This window comes from Pleuronectes platessa, chromosome 6 (genome assembly GCF_947347685.1).
Source record: "Pleuronectes platessa chromosome 6, fPlePla1.1, whole genome shotgun sequence".
NCBI classification, from domain to species: Eukaryota; Metazoa; Chordata; class Actinopteri; order Pleuronectiformes; family Pleuronectidae; genus Pleuronectes; species Pleuronectes platessa.
The window spans coordinates 19,089,843-19,112,654 of NC_070631.1; the positions used below are offsets into that span (position 1 = coordinate 19,089,843).

Below are 22,812 nucleotides of genomic sequence, written 5' to 3' on the forward strand. Positions count from 1 at the left end.
AAGGAAAAGGGCCTACGAAGAGCAGACAGTTTAGGAAAAAAATATTTGTAACAGATGAATATACAAACAGGATTCTAATGTTTAATTTAAATTACTAAACAACCAGAGTCGCCGTTGTTCAGCCAAACAGGTAATGGTTCTCATATAAGGAATGTATTAAAAAGTTGAGCCAAATGCTAAAAACTCTCAGCTTGTACACAGTAGCGTCTCAATCCTTTGGAAAGCTTTGATGAGTGTGACCAAATAGAGTCTAAATCATTGTCCTCATCCTTGCAGCACAATCCAGCAGAGTGGCGCAGCGGAAGCGTACTGGGCCCATAATCCAGAGGTCGAAGGATCGAAACCATCCTCTGCTATTATTTTGAAACATGAAGTTTTTCTCCATAAAAGTCACTCAATGATGTTATCATACCCACCTGAAACTCAGTATGTTTTTTTACAAATGTGGTAATTCAGAAATATATGTCACGTCAATCTGACAGGGTTGGGCATCCTGGCGGTTCAGTCATACATGTATCTGCTCCATCCTCTGTTCCTACACGCAGACTCTCACCCTCCACTGCATCCAAAGAGGTACTCTGGCTGTTTTCATTCAACTCCTCACATGCTTGGATATTAAAACTCATTCTGAACCAAAGATGTTAACCTTTAACCGCCAAAAATCTATGAGCTAACATATTAATTCTGCGGCAGAGATCACATGTTTTTGTGCAGCACGTCAGCGTCTGCCCTTATCAACAGATCTCTTGACATCTTCCTCTGTGTCTTCTATGTGTATGGCTCCTCTCTTTCATTCTTACATATTCGTTTTCTTTTTGTTATTTAAATGAGTGAATCCTGCTTAGGAGCTGTGTCTAGGCTTTTTACTGGCGTGCTGCCTGGAGAAACTCCCAGGAAAGTCTGGAGGCTCTCACTCTAACATTTAGGTTCACACGTATTACTCCTCAGGAGAATGTACGGAGGCTTTCAGGAGTTCAGTTCACTTCTGAAAGAAGCAATACTGTCAACTCTGATGGAGTTCTTACTGTAAATATAAATTGCTGTTGTTCCCATTGGCCAAATAGATAAGGCATTGGACTTACAGCTAAGTGATTGTGGGTTCAAATTCCATCAGGGATTTTGTGAGAATAATTTAACAGAAGCGCGCCTACCCTATGACCCAGAACTTTATAGAACCTTTTATCAGGAGCCGATAGTCTGTAAAAGTTATGCAAACAGGCATAGGTACTCCACCTGTTTAATACAACTTAGTAGCGTAAGGAACCATTATTGTAAAAGCCAGGTGAACACACGTCTCCCAAGCTAAATGTCCCCTATAAGTTACATAGGCTTTTTATAAATAATAAAGTCTTTCGCGATAACAGATGTTGAATTACATTTGATGTCACTCCAGCGGAAGCGTGCTGAACCCATAACCAAGAGGTCAATAGATCGAAACTATCCTCTGTTTGTTGGTGTTTTACTAGGAGGTGATCGCTAGAGCAATACTGGGACAGGGACTCAAGCTGTTTAATACAAAACCTCCTTGAATTGTAAGAAATTAAGTTTATCCCTGTGTCAGGTTACGAAAACCTAGAGTCAAACATCTGTTGTGATAATACCTTGTGGAAAATAGGCAGCTTGACAACCTGTTTCACAATTCCACCTTGCAACATCAACAACCAGCTTCCTCTTTAGTATACTGGAGAAAAGAGGCCACATAGCCTGTAAATATGCTCAGTTCAATATTCAAAAAGTGCAAAAACTTAATGCAAACTTTGGTAATCCCAGTAGGGTACAAGTTCTGAGTCCTACCTAGTGCTTCAAAGTTAGTCAGACTCTCTTTCTTCTCAGCACCTCAGTGTGAATTCAGCTCCTCACGAAAAAATAGTTAGACTTTGGAAGACGCAGCCAGAAAATATTTCTTTCTACAGACTTTGAAGAAGACGTCTCAGTTATTTACGGCACAGGTTTGCAAAAAACTCTCCCTTATCAGCCAGCGACAAGTCTAAATCAGGGTCCATTAATTTAATAAATCCAACATCCCTGTTTTTGATTTATTAAACTGTAGTGCCTTTAATGTCATTCATCTTTAGCAGGGGAGGGAGAGCAAAAAACACATTCGTCACTAACACTAAGTGCAGGAAATAAGTGGTTAATGTACTTGAACGAACGAAGATGAATCATTTTTCAGGAAGGAGCAAGGATTTTCCCTTTTAAAATATGTAAAACAAAGCAGTTCAATCGTGTTACAGCTGAACAAAACCGTGTCTCCTTTTCTTTTAATCTACATCTTCTCTCTCTTTCACTTTCAGGAGACCACCATCAATAATCACTGGGTCTGAGAAGCTTTTCTTTGTCTCCTTCTGAATCTACGTTTCTCCTTTTCTATCTTTCTCGTATCTCTCCTTCAGGTGCTCACCCCCGCCTCCCTTTCTTCGCAAATCCACCTGGAGTTCCCAGGATCCCGCTATAGGCGCCTCTGGTTCTCTTTGTTTCTCATTTTTCCCGTCCCTCTCATTCTCCATCCCTCCCTCCCACTATCTCTCCTTCCTCCATCACTCTCTTTACTGTGTGTCTGGCCTATTTTCTCTTGAGGATTGGTCCTGTGTCTTCCTCTCAAACAAAAAAAGAGGTTGTTTCCCCCTGAGGGAAGATAGTCTTGTCTGGCCCGCAGACTTGCAGCCTCAGCCCCTATCTTTCTCCTCCTCCTCCTCCTCCTAATTGTCTGGCCACAGCCCTGAGGCAGACTCCCTTAACCTACTCATTCCCTCTCTCCCTGCCCAGCCACCCAGAATGCCGACATCTTCCTCCGCCTTGTCGCCTTTGTGACTACGGTCCCTGTCTTCAATTCCTTGTGGCCATCCCGATTAATTTGTCAATAATCGCCCTGCCTTCATCTTGTCCTGTCCTTTAACCTTGGGGCTATTGGCCCTATTCCTTTCGCTGCACCATTATTTTCTCCATGACACATTTCCCCCCGCTAGCTACTGCTGTTATCTCCATCTTCACGTCTCTTTTAGTTTATGTCCAGACTGAGATGTCCATTTGGAGGGTGTCTGCTCTCCCACAGTTGTAGTGTAGTACCAAAATGACATGAGGTGTCATCTTTGAAAAGATAAGTTCACTTATGCTGTTCAATGGAAAATTTTCTCTACATCTATTTATAAGAGAAAATATTTTCTATAATTCTACTTTTAATAACTTTAAGACTGGGAACTAAGCCAGCAGGAATATAGCCTTTGGCCAAACACCAATAATTTACATTAAGTAACTACAGCTTTTAAAAAGGTTCACTCCTACACTCCTCCTTGCCCCCCCCACTTTCCACCTTACTGTCTTCTCCATTCTTTCCAATTAACCCCATTCCCGTCCTTCCCTCCCTCCCTGTCTCCATCACATCTCCCCTCGCACCCTTTTAGCTGCACTTCACCTCACTCATCCCCTCCTTGTCCTATGAGGGGAACAGCCTTTTGTCTGGGCTGTTGTGTTTCCTTCTTCATAAATATCACATCTCTTTTGTTCTCCTCCTATTCCGTCTGTCTATTGTGAATTTCTTTTTCATTCTGAACTCCCTGGTTGCACTTAAAATACATGTCTACATTGTAAGATATGTAAGGAAAAAGTACTGCTGATGATCATGGAGGATCTTTATTACTTTTAAAACTTACTTTCAGTCTTCTCTCCAGGATTTGCACTCTAATTAGTGTTCCTATATAGCTTCCCTTTTGTCACTTTCAGGGTACCATAGCTCAAGGGGAATATAAAACCAGTGCTAAGATGGGAGGCTGTACCAGACATTTGCATAACAGCAGGCAAACTATGCCCATGCTACTGTAATTTCCACTTCAGACGTCTTTTAAATACCAGCCACATGTGAAAAATTATCAATTTTTTTTAATTTTTTCCTGAGGAAAAATGTGTATTTTTTGTCGAGAGCTCCTTTCGTTCCTCATCGCCTATTTACTCTAACTACACTGAAGCAATGTTTCTACTCAGTCCTCTTAATCAGCTCTTCTTTCCCTCTGCTCCATCTTCACCTTCTCCTTCACGGTGTTAGAGCAATGACACTCTGATTACATCAATTCTTTCTCTCCTCCTCTAACCTCTGTCTGTATTTTCCTGGTCTACACCTCTAGCTTTAACCTCTGCTCTCCTCTTACTTGTCCTACTTCATTTTTCTCTCTCCCCATGTTTCTACTCTCCCCTGCTCCCTTCTCATCCCTCCTCTCCCCCTCTATCATTCTCCTCTTTTTCTCCTTTTGATAAACTGGGCTTCCATTCAAGTTTTTTTTTCCACACAAGCTATGATGGATTAGAACAGCTGAATGTAGGTGTCGAGACATGATTCATTTCCTTCAGTATCACAAAACATGTTTTCATACCCACTTAAAGCACAGTGTGTTTTTATAAATGAGGTAATTCACCAGTACATAGCGGAGACACATCTGTCACGTTAATCTGACAAGGTTGGGCGCCTGGTGGCTCAGTCATACATGTATCTGCTCCATCCTCCGTTGCTACACACAGCAACTATCCTCTGCTGACAATATTTAACCAGGACGTGATTGTCTGTAAATATTTCACAAAGAGAGACTACAGCTGTTTAACACAGTACCTCCTTGACTTGGTAGATAGGCACTGTCCTGCTTGTGTTTCTTAAAGTTGTTCATTTCCAATCCAAAATGGTTTTTTTCTTTCTAACTGATTATGGGAGATTTCTGTAATTTAACCTCTGTGGGTCAGCCACCTACACTTCAGTCCTAAATCTTTTCCCAGACAAGTCAATTCCCAACCACACCCCAAGTCCTGTGACTCTAATGATTCACACAATATCAGGTTGGAGTCTATGACTAGTAGGTAACAATAGCATTCACACCTCAACTCGGGGGACCCCAATGACCCAAGAGCTGTTCGAGGTGTTAATGACCTATCTGTTTAACCCAACGACTGTCAACACAAAGACCTTAAGAGGTTAAATACCTGAAAGCTTCCAGTTAGAGGTGAACAAGTCTTTTGGATGAGAGGCAAAATGTCTACAAGAAATACAAGCAAACCAAGTTGCCTATACACATATCACTCTATAGCGCCATGTTTTCAAGAGAAATTAGGTGGAAAAACGCATCCAATCGGGCCCCAGTGGCCTAATGGATAAGGCACTGGCCTCCTAAGCCAGGGATTGTGGGTTCGAGTCCCATCTGGCGTGATTAAGAGCAGGGTGGCGCAGCGGAAGCGTGCTGGGCCCATAACCCAGAGGTTGATAGATCGAAACTATCCTCTGCTAATTTTCAATCGCCAGGAGGTGATTGTCTGAAAAAGTTATGCAAACAGCTACTTCGGCTATTTAATACAAAACCTTAATACATCTAGCAACTTCTAAGCTCATCAACTTTGTTGCTGTCTGCAACAAAGTTGCTGTCTGACCAAATGTCTCCTGACACCCAAATTATCCCAATATGTTATAAAGGCTTTTCATTAAAAACCTATAGTCTCCAGCCCAAACAGATGGATTGTAGGATCAACTTTTGACATCAGATCCTATGCTGGGATCAGACTGTAAGATACTTTTGCCTGTTAAGATAATAACTGTGTCATGTTAAACGAAGATAGGGACATCAATTCTTGTGTCATGGGCTACAGAGAGATGACAGACCACATGCTGCACGCTGACCAATAACTGTTTGCATGTGTTGGATGTCACCAGAAAAGAAGCTTTCGCAAGTGACAAAACTTTTGCACTCTGTAATATTCCCTTCAAGTACAATCATGTCTGTGTGACAAACATGGATAAAAAATGTCACTCAACGCTCATGTTGTAAGGTCAATAGCTGGAGTATGGAGTTACTACGTGCCTTTATCCTCAACAAGAGTCAAAAGAGTTTTTACCCTTTCAATTCCCATTAACTCCCATCAGGCCTCATTCAGCTTTTACATTTTTTCTTTTATTAAAATAACATCTCATTTAAGATTCCATCTGCTTGTCCCACTTCCAGATGTCTTCTGCATGGTGATGAGTTAAGTACTTGGTTTAGTTGTGATAGCACCTCAAACCTTTTTTGTTATATCTGCATTAGTCTGGGGGTAAATATAGCTGGTGTCCATGTCCCATAGAGAAGTATAGTAGCTCTTCCCTCTAACCTTTATCATCCCCATCCTAATTTTGTCCTCTCCCTTTCTTCTTTTTATCTTGTAGTTTACTTTGAATAACTATTTCTTTCTGACCTCTGTAGACTTTCCCCCTCATCGTACAGAGTGGTTGACAAGATGACAGCTCCTTTCCTCCTCTTCTCTCCCTCCATTTGTCAGATTTGCCCTTTAAGTATAAAACATAGTTAATATTCCTCTTCTTCTCCTTTTCCCCCCAACTCATTTATATTCAGATACAATACTTATCCTTCAGTACAGTCCCAGACTTCTCCAGTGATATGCTTAACATACATACTCACTTGATATTTTTCTCCAAACTTTACCTTCCTTTCCAACGTCAGTGCTTGCTGTAATGATGAGGATATAAGCGCTTTCTTCTGCCCGGAACATTCAATTTTACACACACACAAAATATATAATGAAAAGGCTCCAAAGTACCCCATTGTCTCTAACGTCATGATTCTGGAGTCTAACCGCAGGGGGCCGTTGTGTCCTGCTTTAAAACCTCCTAGCATGCCTGTCCTGCAAAACAACAGCAGTAAACAGCCTTTTTGTGTGTTGAACTTTTCTCCAGATGAGAATATGGGTTGTTCCATCTCGCAGGGACAGCAGGAAGAATGTCTGTCCTCGTTTATAGGGAAAACAGCCGACATGAATCACTTCCACTAAACTTTTTGTTTTTTTAACAATTGTGGTTCAATAAGGCTTGGCAGTTAGCAGTGACATCGACAACCAGAGCCAGACACATTATCAGTAAGTCTAATAAACATGAACGCAGCCTCCGCAGTCCTAGACACAAAAGTAACTGAACAATAACCCCAAAGTAAAAGTGTCTCCTAAGTCAGAACAAGAGGCAATCGAATTCCAGATGCTCTGATCGAAACAAGTGTGAGGGCGCTCAAAAACATCGTCAAACATGTGAGTAAACGACCTCAAACATATACTACAGGAAACAGAGGTGAATAAAACATTTACAAGTTCTCCGATTTTAACAAAATATGTTGTTTGTTAGGCACAAAAACAAACTGGTGAGGTCAAGGGAAATATCCTGGTTTACCATAATAGCTACAACAACACTTACTGAAAAGACTGATTCTTTATCAGTGTATATTTAGTCTAAGGGTTTTTTTCTGGGAAGGATCACTATTTAACTTGAATTGTTCAGTAGAGCAATTAAATCACCATTTAATTGTGTTATTATCAGCAAAGGCATTTATTCAATCTCATAAATCACAGAATTTCTACCATCTGTGGAGTTGGAATTCCTATCATTCTTCTTGTAAGACATTTTATGAGCTGCTCAGGGACTGAAATATTCAAGTTGTAAAGGTGAATGTTGCCTATGTTGATATTGGATGGGATGCACAGAATAAATACATACACTGGGTAAGGCTGGGTGATATGGCCTGGAATTAATCACCAGCTCTAACACTATGATTACTTATAAAAACTAGGCCTTCAATGTTTAGTTTGAAAAGTATTGTAATCCAGGATTCACATTTTTATAGAGAGTTGTTTGTTTTTGACATCAACATCTATTATTTGTGCACTTTATGGTGTTGTTTTCACCTTTTAACATTTGTTTGGTGTGCTTTGTGTTTTTATACAAATACACACAAAGACACATACTCGCACATTCTTTCAACGTGAACTTTCACACTCACAAAGTTTGGTGCCTGGTGGTTTATTTGACTGTAGGTGATTGATTTCCATGTTTTCTGTGACTGAGAGCTTCAAAATGTGGTGCATAATCTAATGACTGTACACACACTAACACACTCACACACACTCACACATAGTCAGGTGGGATGGGTGGGATCCACTTCTATGAGGGACCCGCGGACCACAAAGGGTATATTGGATTTGTAGTGATTCTGTGTGACAGAGCATGGCGTAAACACAACACTCACAGCATTCTTAACCTGATGAGTTAATCTCCTGTATACGGGTTTGCGGTTTTGAATGAGTGTTCTGCTGAGAAGTGTTCACAAATAAATTTGTAGGCAACCTTATCAGATGTGTGAAATGTGGCCAAAGGAATGCTGGCTAGAAATGTTTATGCTCCTGACAAGTCAGAACTGCCTTGTGTACACTGACAGGCTGAAGCTTGTGGAAGTGTGTTAACAGATCCAAAGCTGTGTGTGTGTATGTGTGAGTGTGCCTGCAATGAAACACTTCATATTTGCATCTGTGAAAAGGTTAGACTTTTAGAAAGAAAAAGTGTATTATCTAGTTTATTGTAAGATTTAATGCATGTTCACACCAGGTTATTCTGAATGTGTCTGTTCGGCAGAGAGACGTTGTTTATTCAGCGATTTTCCGTTTACAAAAACAGCAGTGATAAGAAACAAGCCCTGTCTCCACAAAGCTCTCTCTCTCTGTTTCTGTGTGCTCCCTTTGCACTTGTCCAATGCTTTTTGATGTGCGAAAAAAGCTGAAGCCCCAATGGTCATCTGAGGTGACTGTGTTTTGCTTCCCAAGTTGCTTAACGTAGACAATGGTGAACTTCTCCCACAGGTAAAAAGTAGCATGAGAAGATTAGACAACTTGGTGGAATAGAGAAGGAAAAGGGCTCTTAGGCCTGAACTGTACGTTCAAATCCCCTCTCAGGTAATTAGCTTCATAGCACGTATAAGTACTTAAGCTTAATATTTAGTACGTATAAAAACATAATTTGGAAGAAATATAAAGTACAAGAACTCTGTCAAACACCTGCAAACGCACTTGTTTTCCCCGTTCAACAAATGAATGCACTTGTGCCCATCTGTATCATGAGGAAGTGGGGATTTCAGAAACAGAATTGTCGGTATCAGGGAAACAGTCTGTCCTGCGGAGACGGATAACTCAGCCCAAGTATTGTTGCTTGGTTACGTCATTGCTTTGTCTCATGTCGCCCCGGCTTTCAATGTTCTGCACCACAACCTCTGCGCCCTGCCTTTCATGTTCCTTGCTCTGTTTTCTGTGTAAAGCCTGTGACAATGCTCCATTGCAATATATGACAGCAGAGTGGCGCAGCGGAAGCATGCTGGGCCCATAACCCAGAGGTCGATGGATCGAAACCATCCTCTGCTAACAGCCTTTTACCAGCAGCTGATTGTCAGCAACAGTCAACACCATAGAGTTGATGAAAGCTGTCATGGAAGGTTTAAAGAAATGTGACAGTTTCTGTCTAACAATGCACACCAGACCCACCCAGTGCCATAGTTCTTCTGGACCTGCTTACAATTGGGTTCATATTGTGCAGTCTGACCCATTACCTAAAGAATTACTTCAGCTGTATAGCACCTCCATAAACCATGGCTCAAACTGCATAAACACTGGAGCTTTCAATTCCCTGAATGACCATAGCACCTTTTCGTTACATCCTTTCTGCCAGTTAACAGCCATCCTGGGACCAGAATTAACAGCCATGTGTTTCAAAGACCACCCCACAATTGTTAACACACACTTTTCATCTAAAAACAGTACTTAGAGCTGTGAAGCCCCAGTGGCCCAATGCAGTCCTACCTGTAGTGACTCTTAGCAGAGTGGGGCTGTGGGAGCATGCAGGGCCCATAACCCAGAGGTTGATGGATTGAAACCATTCTTGAGGGGATTTAAAATATTTTAACCTCCACTTTACTGAAAGTAATAACAGTGCTGGACATTAAGTGGTGCTTGTAGTACAGAGCAGCACAGAGGGAGAAAACCTCCCGAGATATGACTGGAAGCTGTTTTCTTAGCGAGCTAGACCAGGTTGGGAAGAAAAGCCATATTGGAATATTCGGCCTGCACCTAGACCAACCTACTCTGCTTATATCAGTATTTTTAACGTGACATGTTATGGGACCATCCCAGGATTTAGAGATCTCCAGAGGATATTCTTTTAATAACAGATCGTATGAATCATATTCAGCAACACTGTCATAAAAACGACACACAGAGGCAAATACCTGTCCACCATGTTGATAAGAATCTTACAGCTCATAAATGCAGTCTGCAGTGTTGCTAAGAAAATGCTTTACCACCCTCTAAAAAGCTATACAGCAGATTTCTGACCTGGTGATTAATGAGAAGAGTCAGTTTTATCAGGACCAGACATTTGGTGAACGCAAAGTCTCAGCACTCAGTAGCTGAAGACAACTGTCTGGATTGACAGGGTCTTTCAAAGCAGCACAAGAATGAAGGCTGGTTATTGCCCTTTATAAGTATAGAGTAATATGTTCATCACCACTGATGTTTGTAAGAATTCTAAGAATACGGATATCTGGGCCAAATCTCTGCTGTCCTACACTCACTTTATACTGTTTACAGTCATGCTGGTTTCTTGATTCACACAAGTCAAATGTTTCTTGACACAAAACACAAACAGCGATACTTTTTTGTATTTTGGCTAAACTCTATTCACAGCTATCAACATAAGAATGCAGATAAATCCAAAAGCTGATAGCCGATGCACATGCAAAATCAGCTTGTAGAGAGTCTACAAGACTAAGACTACCAAGAGTAAAGCACTAGTTCACGGCTTAATTCAGAAAATTAGAGTCATACATCAGCAGATGGACTGATGAATAGAGGGAGTGGACAGTGAGACAAAGGCTAACACCCTAATTCACTCAAAATACCCTATAAAGAGTCATGCCTAGATAGATGTGCTCCTGATACCCCCCCACACACACACACACACACAGAGCCAACCGGAGGACTCTGGCGCAGTCCTCAATATCTGAATAAGACCACAGCAACGAAATGTTGAATGGTTGCTGTGGTTACCAAGGCTGAGGCACGAAGACGAACCCAAGGTGACCGTCAGGCCTGTTGATCGCCGTGGTAACAGTGGAGCCATGCAGACACACTTACAGACAGAGGCTGTGGTTGAGCTCTAAGTTTCTTCAGCGTGCAAACTCTCTGTCGCCTCAAACTATTTGAGCCACAAGTTCCTGCTCCTCATGAATCACACTCATTAACACACACACACACACACACACACACACACACACACACACACACAGAGTGTTTGAACTCAGGACCTCCTTGATTCAGTGGCAGCGCTCCAGATGTTGATGTTACCAGTGGGTGAGGCCTGTCGGATGTGTTTTATTGTGCTTGCATTTTGGTGTCATTTGATGCTTGTGCGTGTACTCACGCAGCTGGTCAAAGTGCGTCTGCAGGCCGTCTGGTCCTGGGACCGAGCAAACCATACGAGCCTTTTGGAAGGTACTCCACTTATTCACTAAACTCCTCTGGCCTCCAATGTCATTCTAAAAAAAATCAAGATACATGAAACATTAGACATTAAAAGAATGTACACACATAGTGTTTCCCAGCCATTGATCTGTGTTTTATAAAAATATTTTAAGAGAATCCTTGGAACATGAGCCATCTCATGAAGTAAATCTAACTAAAGAATAAAAAATTTGAAGCTTATTGTAAAAACACTTCTTACATTTTGTTTTTTTATTTAAATTACTACCATTCTATCTTACTTCAGAAATGCTATTTAATGCACAATTTCTTTTTGAAAATTACACAGACTGTTACTGACGTATATTTTACCTATTTTCCAACTGTTCTGTAACATATAAACACAAACACATAACCAGACAACAAATATTCATGCAAATAATCAAACAAAGTCATGCATGTCTATAAAGATCCACATAAAGAAGCAGATGATACAAACACATTAGACAGTTCTTTAAACACAGACTTCAATAAGCGACTCCTGGAAATTCCAGTCATACATATCCATTCTTTTACATAAACACACACACCAACATACACACAAACACACTACCTGTTCAGCCAGACAATTGCGTAAATTACACACAGACAGTTTCTGATATGAGAACACAAACACATGTACCTGGTCTCTATCTTTCTCTACAGACTCAGCACCGTACCTTGCACACACGCGCAACCCTGGAGTAGAGCACTTTCCCAGCAGCCCCTTCTGCTTCCTGAGCGCGCTCAGTGAAGAACACGTAGACCTTATCATCTTCTGGGTTATCAGTTTCAGACAGTGGCGCTACCCGTACAAACTGGGCATCTGGCGAGAGAGAGGTGCACGCACACACACACACACACACACAAACACATACACAAAAACATGGGTAAATTATAAATCAAATGTAATGCAATCCAACTCTACTGATATGCAGGTAACATGCATATAAGAGTGTGCAAAAGATAGAGCAAAGGGATGATGGAGGTACAATTGACTTTTAGAATGGCAGAGAAAGTCAACCTGTATCTTTTTCTTATCAGTGGCAGACGTCACCAGCCTGATAAAAAACCAAGCGAGCGTGTAGGACATGGTTTCTGAGATGCTGATTTAAAGTAGAAGATATTCAGTTCACTTCCGGATATTCAGTTTATAAAAACAAGAATACAAAAAAAGGATGGTTGTTATTGTGATTGATTTTCATTTTAAAAGAGCCAGTTAAAACTGAACTGCGAGCATGTTAGAAGGGCACTGCATGTTTTAGTCGATGACTCACAGTTTAGACAGTGAGTCAACATTAACATGCTATAAAGGTGTCAATCTGGGGAGCATGTGCAAGGTAACTTTATCTTGTATTTTTTGGGATAAAAATGTTTTCAGATTTCTAGCAGAAATCCTGAAACTTCTATTGTCACATTCACTAGATCCACTTGCAAAGTTAAGGGGATAGAGGGATTTTTTTGTGTGCTTACTCTGCAGCCAGGTGGAGTCGTACTGCTCAGTGCGGATGACATGGCGGCTGCCCAGACTACGGAAGAAGGCAGAGTCCCTGCTCATGAAGTCTGAGGTGATCCCGGCATACAGTTCTCCATCTTCATTGAAAAATAAAACGTTTAGTTATTCTTAGTAAAAACAGAACAGATAATGTTGTTGACAATCAGAATTTATGACTTATTCTAACATATTCTCACAGTGTTTCATAAGATACAACTGTATTGGTCCCATGGGTAAATATTTTCTTCCGATTTTCTAATTCCATGTTTTTTTTCTTATGAGTAACTGGAAAAAAACTCACAGATATGTTGGAGCAGTTCCTGCGTTAACATGTTATTTGTTGTAAACTGATATAAGGAAACAAAAATTCAACATACCAACAACAGCAGAGGCTGTTTTCTGGAACGGATCGTAGGGGCATTTGCCCTTCCCACACTCTGTCTGGCTGTAGGACAGAGTCTGGTGCTCTGACTGGAAAAGAAAACCAAGACAGAACTCACTCAGACAGACTGGCAGATGAGAGAGACTTTTTTTTTGGGACAGCTGACTAGCAAATTAATTCTTTAATAGATAATTCATTTTATATATCCACTGATTCTGTCCAATAAGCAGGAAAAACGTTTTCACATGCACACACCTTCATACACACACACTTTCACACACTTTCACACACAAAGAGCAAGCGGCCAAGTGAGGGTAATTGGGCTAAGTGGAGGGATTTAAAAATGTGTGAAGTCCAGTCTTAAAACACTCAGCACCACCAGCTCCTCTAAGCACCTAGTCTGAACCTCTGCTCTGATCTCACACCCTTTCATGGGATTAGGTGTTAGCTGACACACACACACACACACACACACACACACACACACACACACACACACACACACACACAACCACACACACACACACACACACACAAACACACACATTGCTGAAAGGCATGCATGCAGCCTAACAAAAAACAGATCCAGGAATGCATACTTACCCACACACACAAAATCCCACATAGTCTCTGACCCCACAACTGGCACAGGTTTACACACACATGCACACACACCCACACGCACACACTGAGGGAATTTAGAACCATTAACCTATTTCTGACAGAATGATAACCCACATGTGTCTTAGTGATGATTAATTATCAGCGGGGTATAAGGGAGACACTCCCGGGCTCTACAATTACAAGATGTCAAATAAAAAATCTACAATGTCCAGTAGCCCCCAGAGTGCAGCCTCAATGACAAAAGGAACACTGTGTATATTACAGACAGATGGCACAGAGTAAACCCTGGTAGATATATGGGCATAGGGGCAGACACCACAAGTATGGTATTTCAGCTGCTGATAGAACGGTGTATAAGGGCTGGTGCTGGGAGTTAGAACACACACACAGGAGGGTGGGTGGTAGGAACAGCATCTTGTTCTGCAGTCAACTACACCTTTTGTATATTAATTTCAATTTTGGCTTATATGCATAATCTTTGAGTGGTCATCAAGACTAGAAAAGCGCTATATAAATAGAAACCATTTATTTATTTATTTATTTATATTCTTATTGGTCTTTTTTCCCACCTCACTGCTGTCTTTGAATGTGGGCTCTCATCGAACACTTGCTATTTCCAACCTGTACTTATCCCACAGCAAAGCGCCCTGCTCTGTCTCACACTGGGTCCAACTGTCCTTGGGAGGGGAGTCTGCTGTGGATGTCGACCCCCGCTCACTCACTCACTCACACACACACACACACACACACACACACACACACAGACACAGACACACACACACACACACACACACAATCACACACACACCTCACTGCTGTCTTTGAATTTTGGCTCTCATCGAACACCTTCAAATGACTGGATTACACTGCTCAGTTAACTGTTTTAACTGAGCTCAGAAAATCCAGTTTTCTAATCTTGCACCTGCAACAGGGAACAACATACAAACAACCTTATACTCAACTCATTTGTATCCTTAGGGGAATTTAAGTTGTTCATCTCATCAATTGTTGTTGTTTTACCTCCAGCTGTTCTTGTTTTAATTGATACATTTGTTTTAAATTACATGTTTGAATTTGCATTTGCTTTTGCTAATTAGCTGAGGTTACTCTGTCTTTTATGTTTTGTTCATTTTCTGTACTCGACTTTAATGTAAATTAGGTCTTTCCCTCAATGTATTACCGAGTTAAAATAAATGTTGAATGATCTAAAAAAAGCTTGACAATATCTTTATTCAAAGAGCAACTACAGCTGTGTGGGTGTGGTGGGCAGGAGACATTCTGCTCTGATGTTATATCTGGAGGTGCAGTAGGTGAGAGAAAAAAAATATTCTTCTTAAAATATATTCTTCAATCTTCAAACACAGGGTTAATATATAGTTGAAATATGAAAATCTGCCACTTCACACCTACAGTAGTTGTTTATGCGTTCATGGTGTGGTCCAGTTTGCCTTTTTATCCTTCTTTTATAGTGCAAATCATGTCAGATAGTATGGGTGCTCTGAGGGTATCTGCTGCTAAACATTCTTTCACATAAAGATTAAGAAACACCACGTTGATTCAGTGATTCTCCTTCCAGTCACACTGACAGAGGCACTACGTTCTACTTAAGCGGCTAAACAAAAGGATAACTTGTGTGTATACGTGGGTTTGCAGTTACCTGCTGGAAGACGTTGGTAGCGATGAGAGCACAGCGAGGGTTGAAGGCCCCGGTGCCACATACGTACAGATGAGTCTGATTAAAAGGCTGCAGAACTCGCAGGAAGTTGGCACACTCCAACTGAGAGGGACAGAGAGAGAAACAAGTTGAGACATTATGCAGATGCTGAATATTTAATGTCATTGTTTTATTACATATTTAAGATATTGTTTATATTGTCCATGATGTCCCATACCTGTCCTTTTTTTTGTCTGAATAAATGCAGCCACCCTGAGTCTTGATATCCCTGCCAGTATCTCTCATGTCTATTGTTCCCAAATGAATCAGATTCTTTCAACTTCACTTCCGTTCTAGATTGCAATCTACCATGCAACTGTCTTGCTTAACTGTCTGACATTCTTTCAGAAAATTCCTTATGTTACTGCATTAGTTACTGCAGCACCTGTAAGTGTGTGTAGTTGTATGTGTGTGCAATGCGTCTTAAATCACCTCTGGATCCTTCCCAGCCATGAGACATTCCTGGACGCGGTCCGGACTGGCTGGCCAGTACAGCTGCAGAGAGCAAGAGAGATAAATTAAACAAACAGGGGAGAGAAGGAGATCTAACAGTGTTTTTGTTACTCAGGCTACAGTTTCTGATAAAAAGCTATTGGCATTGGCAGGTGCTTTGCGAGGACGCGAGGCAGACAGTGACAGCTATGTGTGACTGATCTAGAAGAAAGAGAACTAGAGAGGAAAAGAGGGAGATTTTAATGTTTGATGTCCAAGCAGCAAGAAGAATTTAAAAACCAAATGGCTGGTTGCCGAAGAGTCATGATTACAAACCAAGCTGTCAGAGCAGCAGTGATAGTGAAAACATGACTAAGCAATCCACTATGGCTACAGATTGTGGTTCACGGAAATGCACCAACTGTCAATACTTTGTAAGAAGAAGATTTCTTTGTTCGGCTCATCCCTGTTTACAGTACTTCTAAATGTAAGCAACTGTTCATAGGATATTTTTTGTATTATTACTTAAGTGCTGACACCATCTCCAGCTGTCAATGGTTTTGTTACAATGCAGATGACTAAATTGTCACAGCATATTGCAAAATGTGACAGTTTTAACACTGCAAGCTGCAAACAAAGTTTGAAAGAAGCTTCATTAACTAACATGTGTTGGGCTGTCCTCATACGGCTGCACATCTGAAATAATAGCCATTCTGTATTCTGTGTGAAATATGACCTTTTCCGACAACATACATCGTCATATGACTTCATAAATCACGCAGACTATTTTATTGCTTTAAGCACATTAAGTTTATATATTTAAATTGATTTGCATCCAAATAAAAATCGGCAGATATTCCCAAAAGGTTTCACCTGAATATTTCCATGATCATTTTGTAAATCCTTATCCTTACTGTTATGATGCTTTTAAATCCTGGTGACTAAGAAATTTGAACACATTTACGGATCCAACTTCCCTCACACAAAGTTCATCGACTCCAGTCATGACCTGTTTTATTTCTAAGTCATGATATATTTTCTGTGTACCGTACATTGAGTTTTTATTGGACTCGACAGGACGTAAGGAGAATCATATGTTCTCCCTGTGACACTAAAAGAGCAGCAGATCTAGCTATAGGAAGTTAAAATGTTGGATAATCTCTTTTGGTTTGAGAGTTTGCCCACACAGAAGCTTATGTACATGCGTCATGTCTTGTTGTATGTTCTTTCCATTGCATTGTATGTGGGTTCTTTGTGATGCGCATCAAGAATCATGTTAATGTGTGGTCAACAACATAATTCCTCTCATCTCTGCGATGCATATGTGAGACAGGCAATGGAACCTGTCAAACGTTATAAGCACAGAGGAGGTGGTTTCATTCATGGCTCAGGGGCAGACATGAAGAAGTTAACATAATCAAGCCTTTTGTGGAGGCCTGAAACAAATTAGAGGCAAAACATTACAAAGTGCCACATGTTTATCTACTCTCTTAAACATTCTAAATCACTGCGTTTGAATGAAATCCATGGGTTGTTTCTCAATCAGTTCCAATTAACTTTGGGCCTGTTTGGTATTGCTCGCAGTGGATTGAGGTAAGACATGGAAAGATCCATTTGTAATTAGAAAATGGCCTACGGGGAGAGAGAGAGAGAGAGAGAGAGAGAGAGAGAGAGAGATAGAAGTGTGTCTTAGTGTCAGATGGCAGCTACATGACTAATCAGAATATTTCCCTGAGTCAGTCATTCCCTCAGAGACCACAATGCTGGAGCAGATTGAATCGATATGATCAGTGATCGTCACCACTTATCTCCACATACCACACAAACTGCGACGTGTGGTTCTGAGGGGAACAAAGGAACTTTAAATTGAAAAGCCGTACAGTTTCAGCCAAATAAAATGTCTCACAGTCCAACCGCAAAGCTCATTGTTAGTGTCACACGATCAGTGCATGGATGTTGGTCCTAACAGAAAACCCTCAAGCACTTGTTGGGGTTCTTTCCCCTTTTTTTGTCTGAAATTGCTTTAATCAAGAAAATGTGACACCAGCTCATCAAATGTGATTAATACCAAATGATGATGCATTCAGGAAACAGTTTCTGCAAAGCCAGTAATTGCTCCCTGATGTCTTCATTCCTGCAGCGCGCCGTGTGGAGCCGAGACCATCAGATTAGATTAGAGACCACGTTCGCCCTTATCTCCAAATACCAACTGACAGGAACACGGACCACCACCAAAGGATTCTCACCAAGTAAAAACTCTGGTTAATGGAAATGCACCCCCGTGTGAAAAGCATGCTGGCTGTCACTTTAATCAAAAAAATAAGGTGAATGTGGCTTTATGTATAAAGGGACTTAAATAAATAAAAAGAAATGTGTTAAAATGCTCTGTGACTGCGAAAAGAAAGACAAAAAACAGAAACAATGGGCGTAATGGTAATGAGAAGAGAAGAAATATGCAATGAAAGGCCACACACACTCAAACCCCTGGTGACCCATTGTGAAATGTGGGTTTCCAGCTGAAGACTCACTCAGAAGGAATTTCGTGGGAGCTGTTCGCCTGATCAAAGAAAATCAATGACTGATGACAACATTGTCACCTTCTGCTCTCATCCCTGCAATGAAGGAGCGGGTTACACCTGTCCCTCTCCCAAAATTGGTTTCGCTGCGTCGGCTACGATTGTTGATAAATACAACACATGTTAAACGAATGAAAGAAGGCATCACTCGTTCTCTTGGAGCAGTGCTGATAAGAAGACGCGGATGTCGGTAGCAGAGAAAATAAACAGAAATGCAGAGAACACGGCACAGAGAGTGGTTTTAACACAACAAGGGAGAAAACTGCATATGAGCTGGAACGATATAAACAGACTATAAATACTGTATGTACAAATATATAACTTAACAGCCTGCACAGAGCTGAGTTAGGAGTTGTCTATGACTATCTATCCTTTTGTTGGCTGGCTGCCTGGCTGAGTGGGTGGTTGGCCAGCTTGACTGCTGTCTCTCTGTCTGTTTCACTGTCTGTTTGTCTGCTTGCTCACCTGTTTGGCTGTCTAATAGCGTGTGTGTACGTCAGACTGATGAGGGTATTGATTTGATCAGACAGAGTAGAGTTATTAAATGGCTGTCCTTGCTGTGACCCTGAACTCAACCTGTCTGGCTGACAAACCATAATTGGGTCTGCCTGGATATCATGTTAAAGCTGCTGCACAAACCCCAAAAGACCTGTAACCTTTTAACAAATAGTCACTGTTTAAGTTTTTTGTCAGATTGGTTAAAAAATTCCACCCACAACAACATTTCCACCCAGATATATCTTCCTGTGCATCTGAATGGTGCGATTCCTGCTGCGAATTTTGGTTTTGGTTTGGATTTAGTTGTCAGTCCAGTTTAGTCGCACCATTGATGTGTACAATGCAGACTCTGGTGCTTGGTGCACCATGAATATTATAGCTCAGTCTCATTAGGATGAGTGATTTTCATGGGACAGAAACAGCTGAATCAGGAAAAGGCAGAGCTGACAGGAAACTTCCTGCCTCAGGGTTTTAGGCCCCATATTATTAAGCTTCATATTATTGATGCCATGTAAAACTCCTGGTCTTTAAAATGTTGATATGAAATGAAGATTACTGATTCATTAATTCATTTAAGCCAAATTGTACATACATAAATCAATATATTGTATTTAAAAGTAGCTGTGTTCTCTGATTATGACCTACACCAATGAGGTTATGTTTTCACCTCTGTCCTTTTTAATTGGTTGGTTTCCATGTAAGCTTGTATCCAAGTTTGTTCGTTTGATTGTAAGCAAGATCATACAAATACAACTCAACAGAGTTCCATGAAACCTGGTGGAAAGGAAGCAGTATGGGTCAGGAAGGAACCCTCTACATTTTGGTATGGATCCATTTCAGGGGGCAGATCCCGGAATTTGTCATCAAAATCTTTGATATTGCGTTTCTTCATTATTTTCACAGTTTTCCTAAGGAATAATCTATGGATCTTGGCACATTAAAGGTCTGATATCTACAGTGTGTGAAATCTGGTGCAGCTTGATTGAATTTAAGGGAACTTCTGGGCCTTGGAGGAGATATGCGCTCTACTGAGTGCCATTCTGGTTAAAATATGTAGGGGTGAACTGAATGTGGTAGAAGAGGGAATGTGAAAAATGCCAAGAAATAACATGTTTTCTCAATGAAAGGAAGTTTTTAACACTTTTTCAGACAACACGTTAGCCTTTAGTTCTAGAGCTAACAAATACTTTAATTGGCCTCTGACACGTCAGTCATCTGAATCTACTGTCATTTGACTTTGTGTATTTTATGTGTAGCTCCAATCATGCATCAACTTCCATATGTATGACTGCAGAATGTCTGTATCGTACCTTGCCTCGGATGGTATGTGAAAGTGTGTGTGTGCGTTTGTGTGTCCTCCACTTCTAACCTTGCGTGGGTTCTGTGTGATGTCGTCCAGACCGGTAGACAGCAGGTTATCTTTCATGGCCACGTACAGACGCCTCCCATCTTCGTCGGGCAGCAAGGAGTGCAGGTCTCCGGCCACTAGGGGCAGCATCAGCAGGCGGCCGTTCTGGATCAGCTCTGACAAACAAGGAGAGGACAGGTGGCGATGTGAGTTTGAGTTTTGTCAGCTCCATTGTTTTTCCCAAATGATGTAAAAGAAATTAATCCACAATGCTTTTTTCAATCAACAACTAAACAACAAATAATCAATTAGCTTAGCATACATTCAATAATCAAACAGCTAGCTTGTCAACCTTGAAAGTTTGAAAATTTATACTGATACATTTTCTGTTATTAAATGTGAAAGGACCAATTTTGGTTGTCATGAAAGTTATGAAAATCCGGCAAGCTAGTGTCCAGACTTTATATAAAGATACACATACATTTTTTTTTTCTTAAAGATGTTTTTTGTCATTTTAGGTTGTTTTTTTTATGCTAAAAAAACATGGTGGTAGTGCAACGAAGTGGAGACGCATCTTTATATACTGTCAATGAGCCCCATGGTCTATTTGTTTTAAACATAGTCATGAAATAACAATACATACAAAAGCTAAAAATGTGTTGCATCTATCACACAAGCACACACACACATAACACGTGTCAGTTTATGTCTTCCAGCCTCATTTTTCTCATCACACTGGATGTTTCGGTCAAACGAAAAAATCTAAAACATATCTTTTGGTGAAAAACAAACACACAAACTGCCACTACATATCCAGACAGATTTTGTGATAATGATAACATGATTCTGAAAGTATGAGAAACAAGCGCACACATTTCATGTTTAAACAGTTACCACGTAAACTATGAAAAATATGGTGGGGGAGATTGGCCGATAGCAGAGCGAGGACATGAATCGTGCGTCCGTCTGTCTTGTGTTAACTTTCCTATTTGAACTGCTGAGCGTTCTTCAGTGCACTGGACTTGGCATAGGCTCACAAAGCTGGAAGCATAAACATATAGGCTCTGAAGCAGCATCAGGCATAACTTCATACACTGGCAGCTCCAAGTAGGTGAGAGGCAGAAAGAGCTTATGAAAACAGTTTGAACGTCATAACCAAGTAAATTTAGCCAGCAGTGTTAGTAAACAGTGTGTAAACACTCTAAACTGCTTTTATACCAAATACTACCAAAGGGATGAGAAGCAGTGAAATAAATGTTCCTGTGTGTATAAACCACACCCCAAGGACAAATGGGATGCATGTGTGTACAGCTTCTAATTTACATAAATGAGGTACAACAAAGCTTGAACATATAATATTGGTTCACTATAGCAAAGATTTAAAAAAGGTAAAAGATTTATCGTCTTCCACTGTTGCAGAAAGCACCTTTTTATTAAAGGAAATAACTTGTATCGTTTTTTAAGGTACATATGGCAGCCACTCATGTGCCGCTTCCTCCTCCACCTCTCCGGCACACGGGGTGTTTCTTCATGCAGCTGAATCTGAACTGACACAAAGACCATAATTGTATCACACAGAATATAATCTGCTTAATAAGCCTTACAGTATTATGACGGTGTGAGTTTCTAGCTTGGATGGTGACTGTACAAATTGATCCCTCAGTTCATTCATTCATGCTGAAGTAAATAATCTTTTTTTTTAATTCACTAAATTTTTTGTTCTTTAGTTTGTACAGACTGGGCTGTTTTGCTGTTTTATTGCATTCTCAAATTGGAATGCAGATCGGAGCTGTTGAAAACATGGCACCTGGGTGAATTTCTTATTCATCTTCTTTTCTGGTGCAGTTCTTTTCTGACACTACGATTGAATTTCCTGCCATCTAAAATTGTTCAGTCACTACTAAGTTTAATAAGTGCCTGAAGTTTAAGATATAAAAGTGTGAACTGTAACATTGTCAGCGTGTTGGTTTCCAGTGCGTTGCTGATGTCGAACGTGACTCATCGGATGAAATAAAATAGAAGGGCAAACCCGTCCTCTGGCAATGGGAGAGGAGTCACTCACCTTTTTAGCAGATTGACCCATCTTAAAAAAAAACATATACCTGCTCAATTCGGTATAACAAAAAGCATATATCTGTCCAGTAACTTTTGCTGCATCTCTGTGGCTGCCATTTATTCTGTACATTTTCCCCCAACATTGTTCTGTGAAAAATATATGGCTAACATCTAAAACTGCAGCAGAGTGCAGCAGATGTGGGATCTAAAAAAAGTGCTGAATGTGAAAACCTTCAACACTCTGCTGTATCTGTTCTTTATATGTTACAGTATGCATCATGTGAGTGGGCATGTGGGTTTAATAGAAGGAAGGGATGGGAGTCACGAAGAGTTAAGAAAAGATGAGAAGACTTATAGAAG

At 40.7% G+C, this 22,812-nt stretch overlaps 1 protein-coding gene and 1 non-coding gene across 2 annotated transcripts in view; one reads left to right on the forward strand and one right to left on the reverse strand.

Moving 5' to 3' along the window:
- The window catches only part of sema3h (sema domain, immunoglobulin domain (Ig), short basic domain, secreted, (semaphorin) 3H), a 180,098-nt gene that overhangs the window by 17,528 nt on the left and 139,758 nt on the right, over positions 1-22,812 (reverse strand). The window contains exons 2-8 of the mRNA XM_053424349.1: positions 20,419-20,573; positions 15,976-16,038; positions 15,487-15,606; positions 13,201-13,294; positions 12,802-12,921; positions 12,009-12,154; positions 11,252-11,366 (exon numbers count right to left, since the gene is read on the reverse strand). Of these exons, the coding sequence (XP_053280324.1) occupies positions 11,252-11,366; positions 12,009-12,154; positions 12,802-12,921; positions 13,201-13,294; positions 15,487-15,606; positions 15,976-16,038; positions 20,419-20,573 (813 nt within the window). The remainder of the gene's footprint in view (positions 1-11,251; positions 11,367-12,008; positions 12,155-12,801; positions 12,922-13,200; positions 13,295-15,486; positions 15,607-15,975; positions 16,039-20,418; positions 20,574-22,812) is intronic.
- Positions 5,113-5,185, forward strand: trnar-ccu (transfer RNA arginine (anticodon CCU)). The gene has a single exon. It is a non-coding gene; the product is annotated as a tRNA-Arg (tRNA).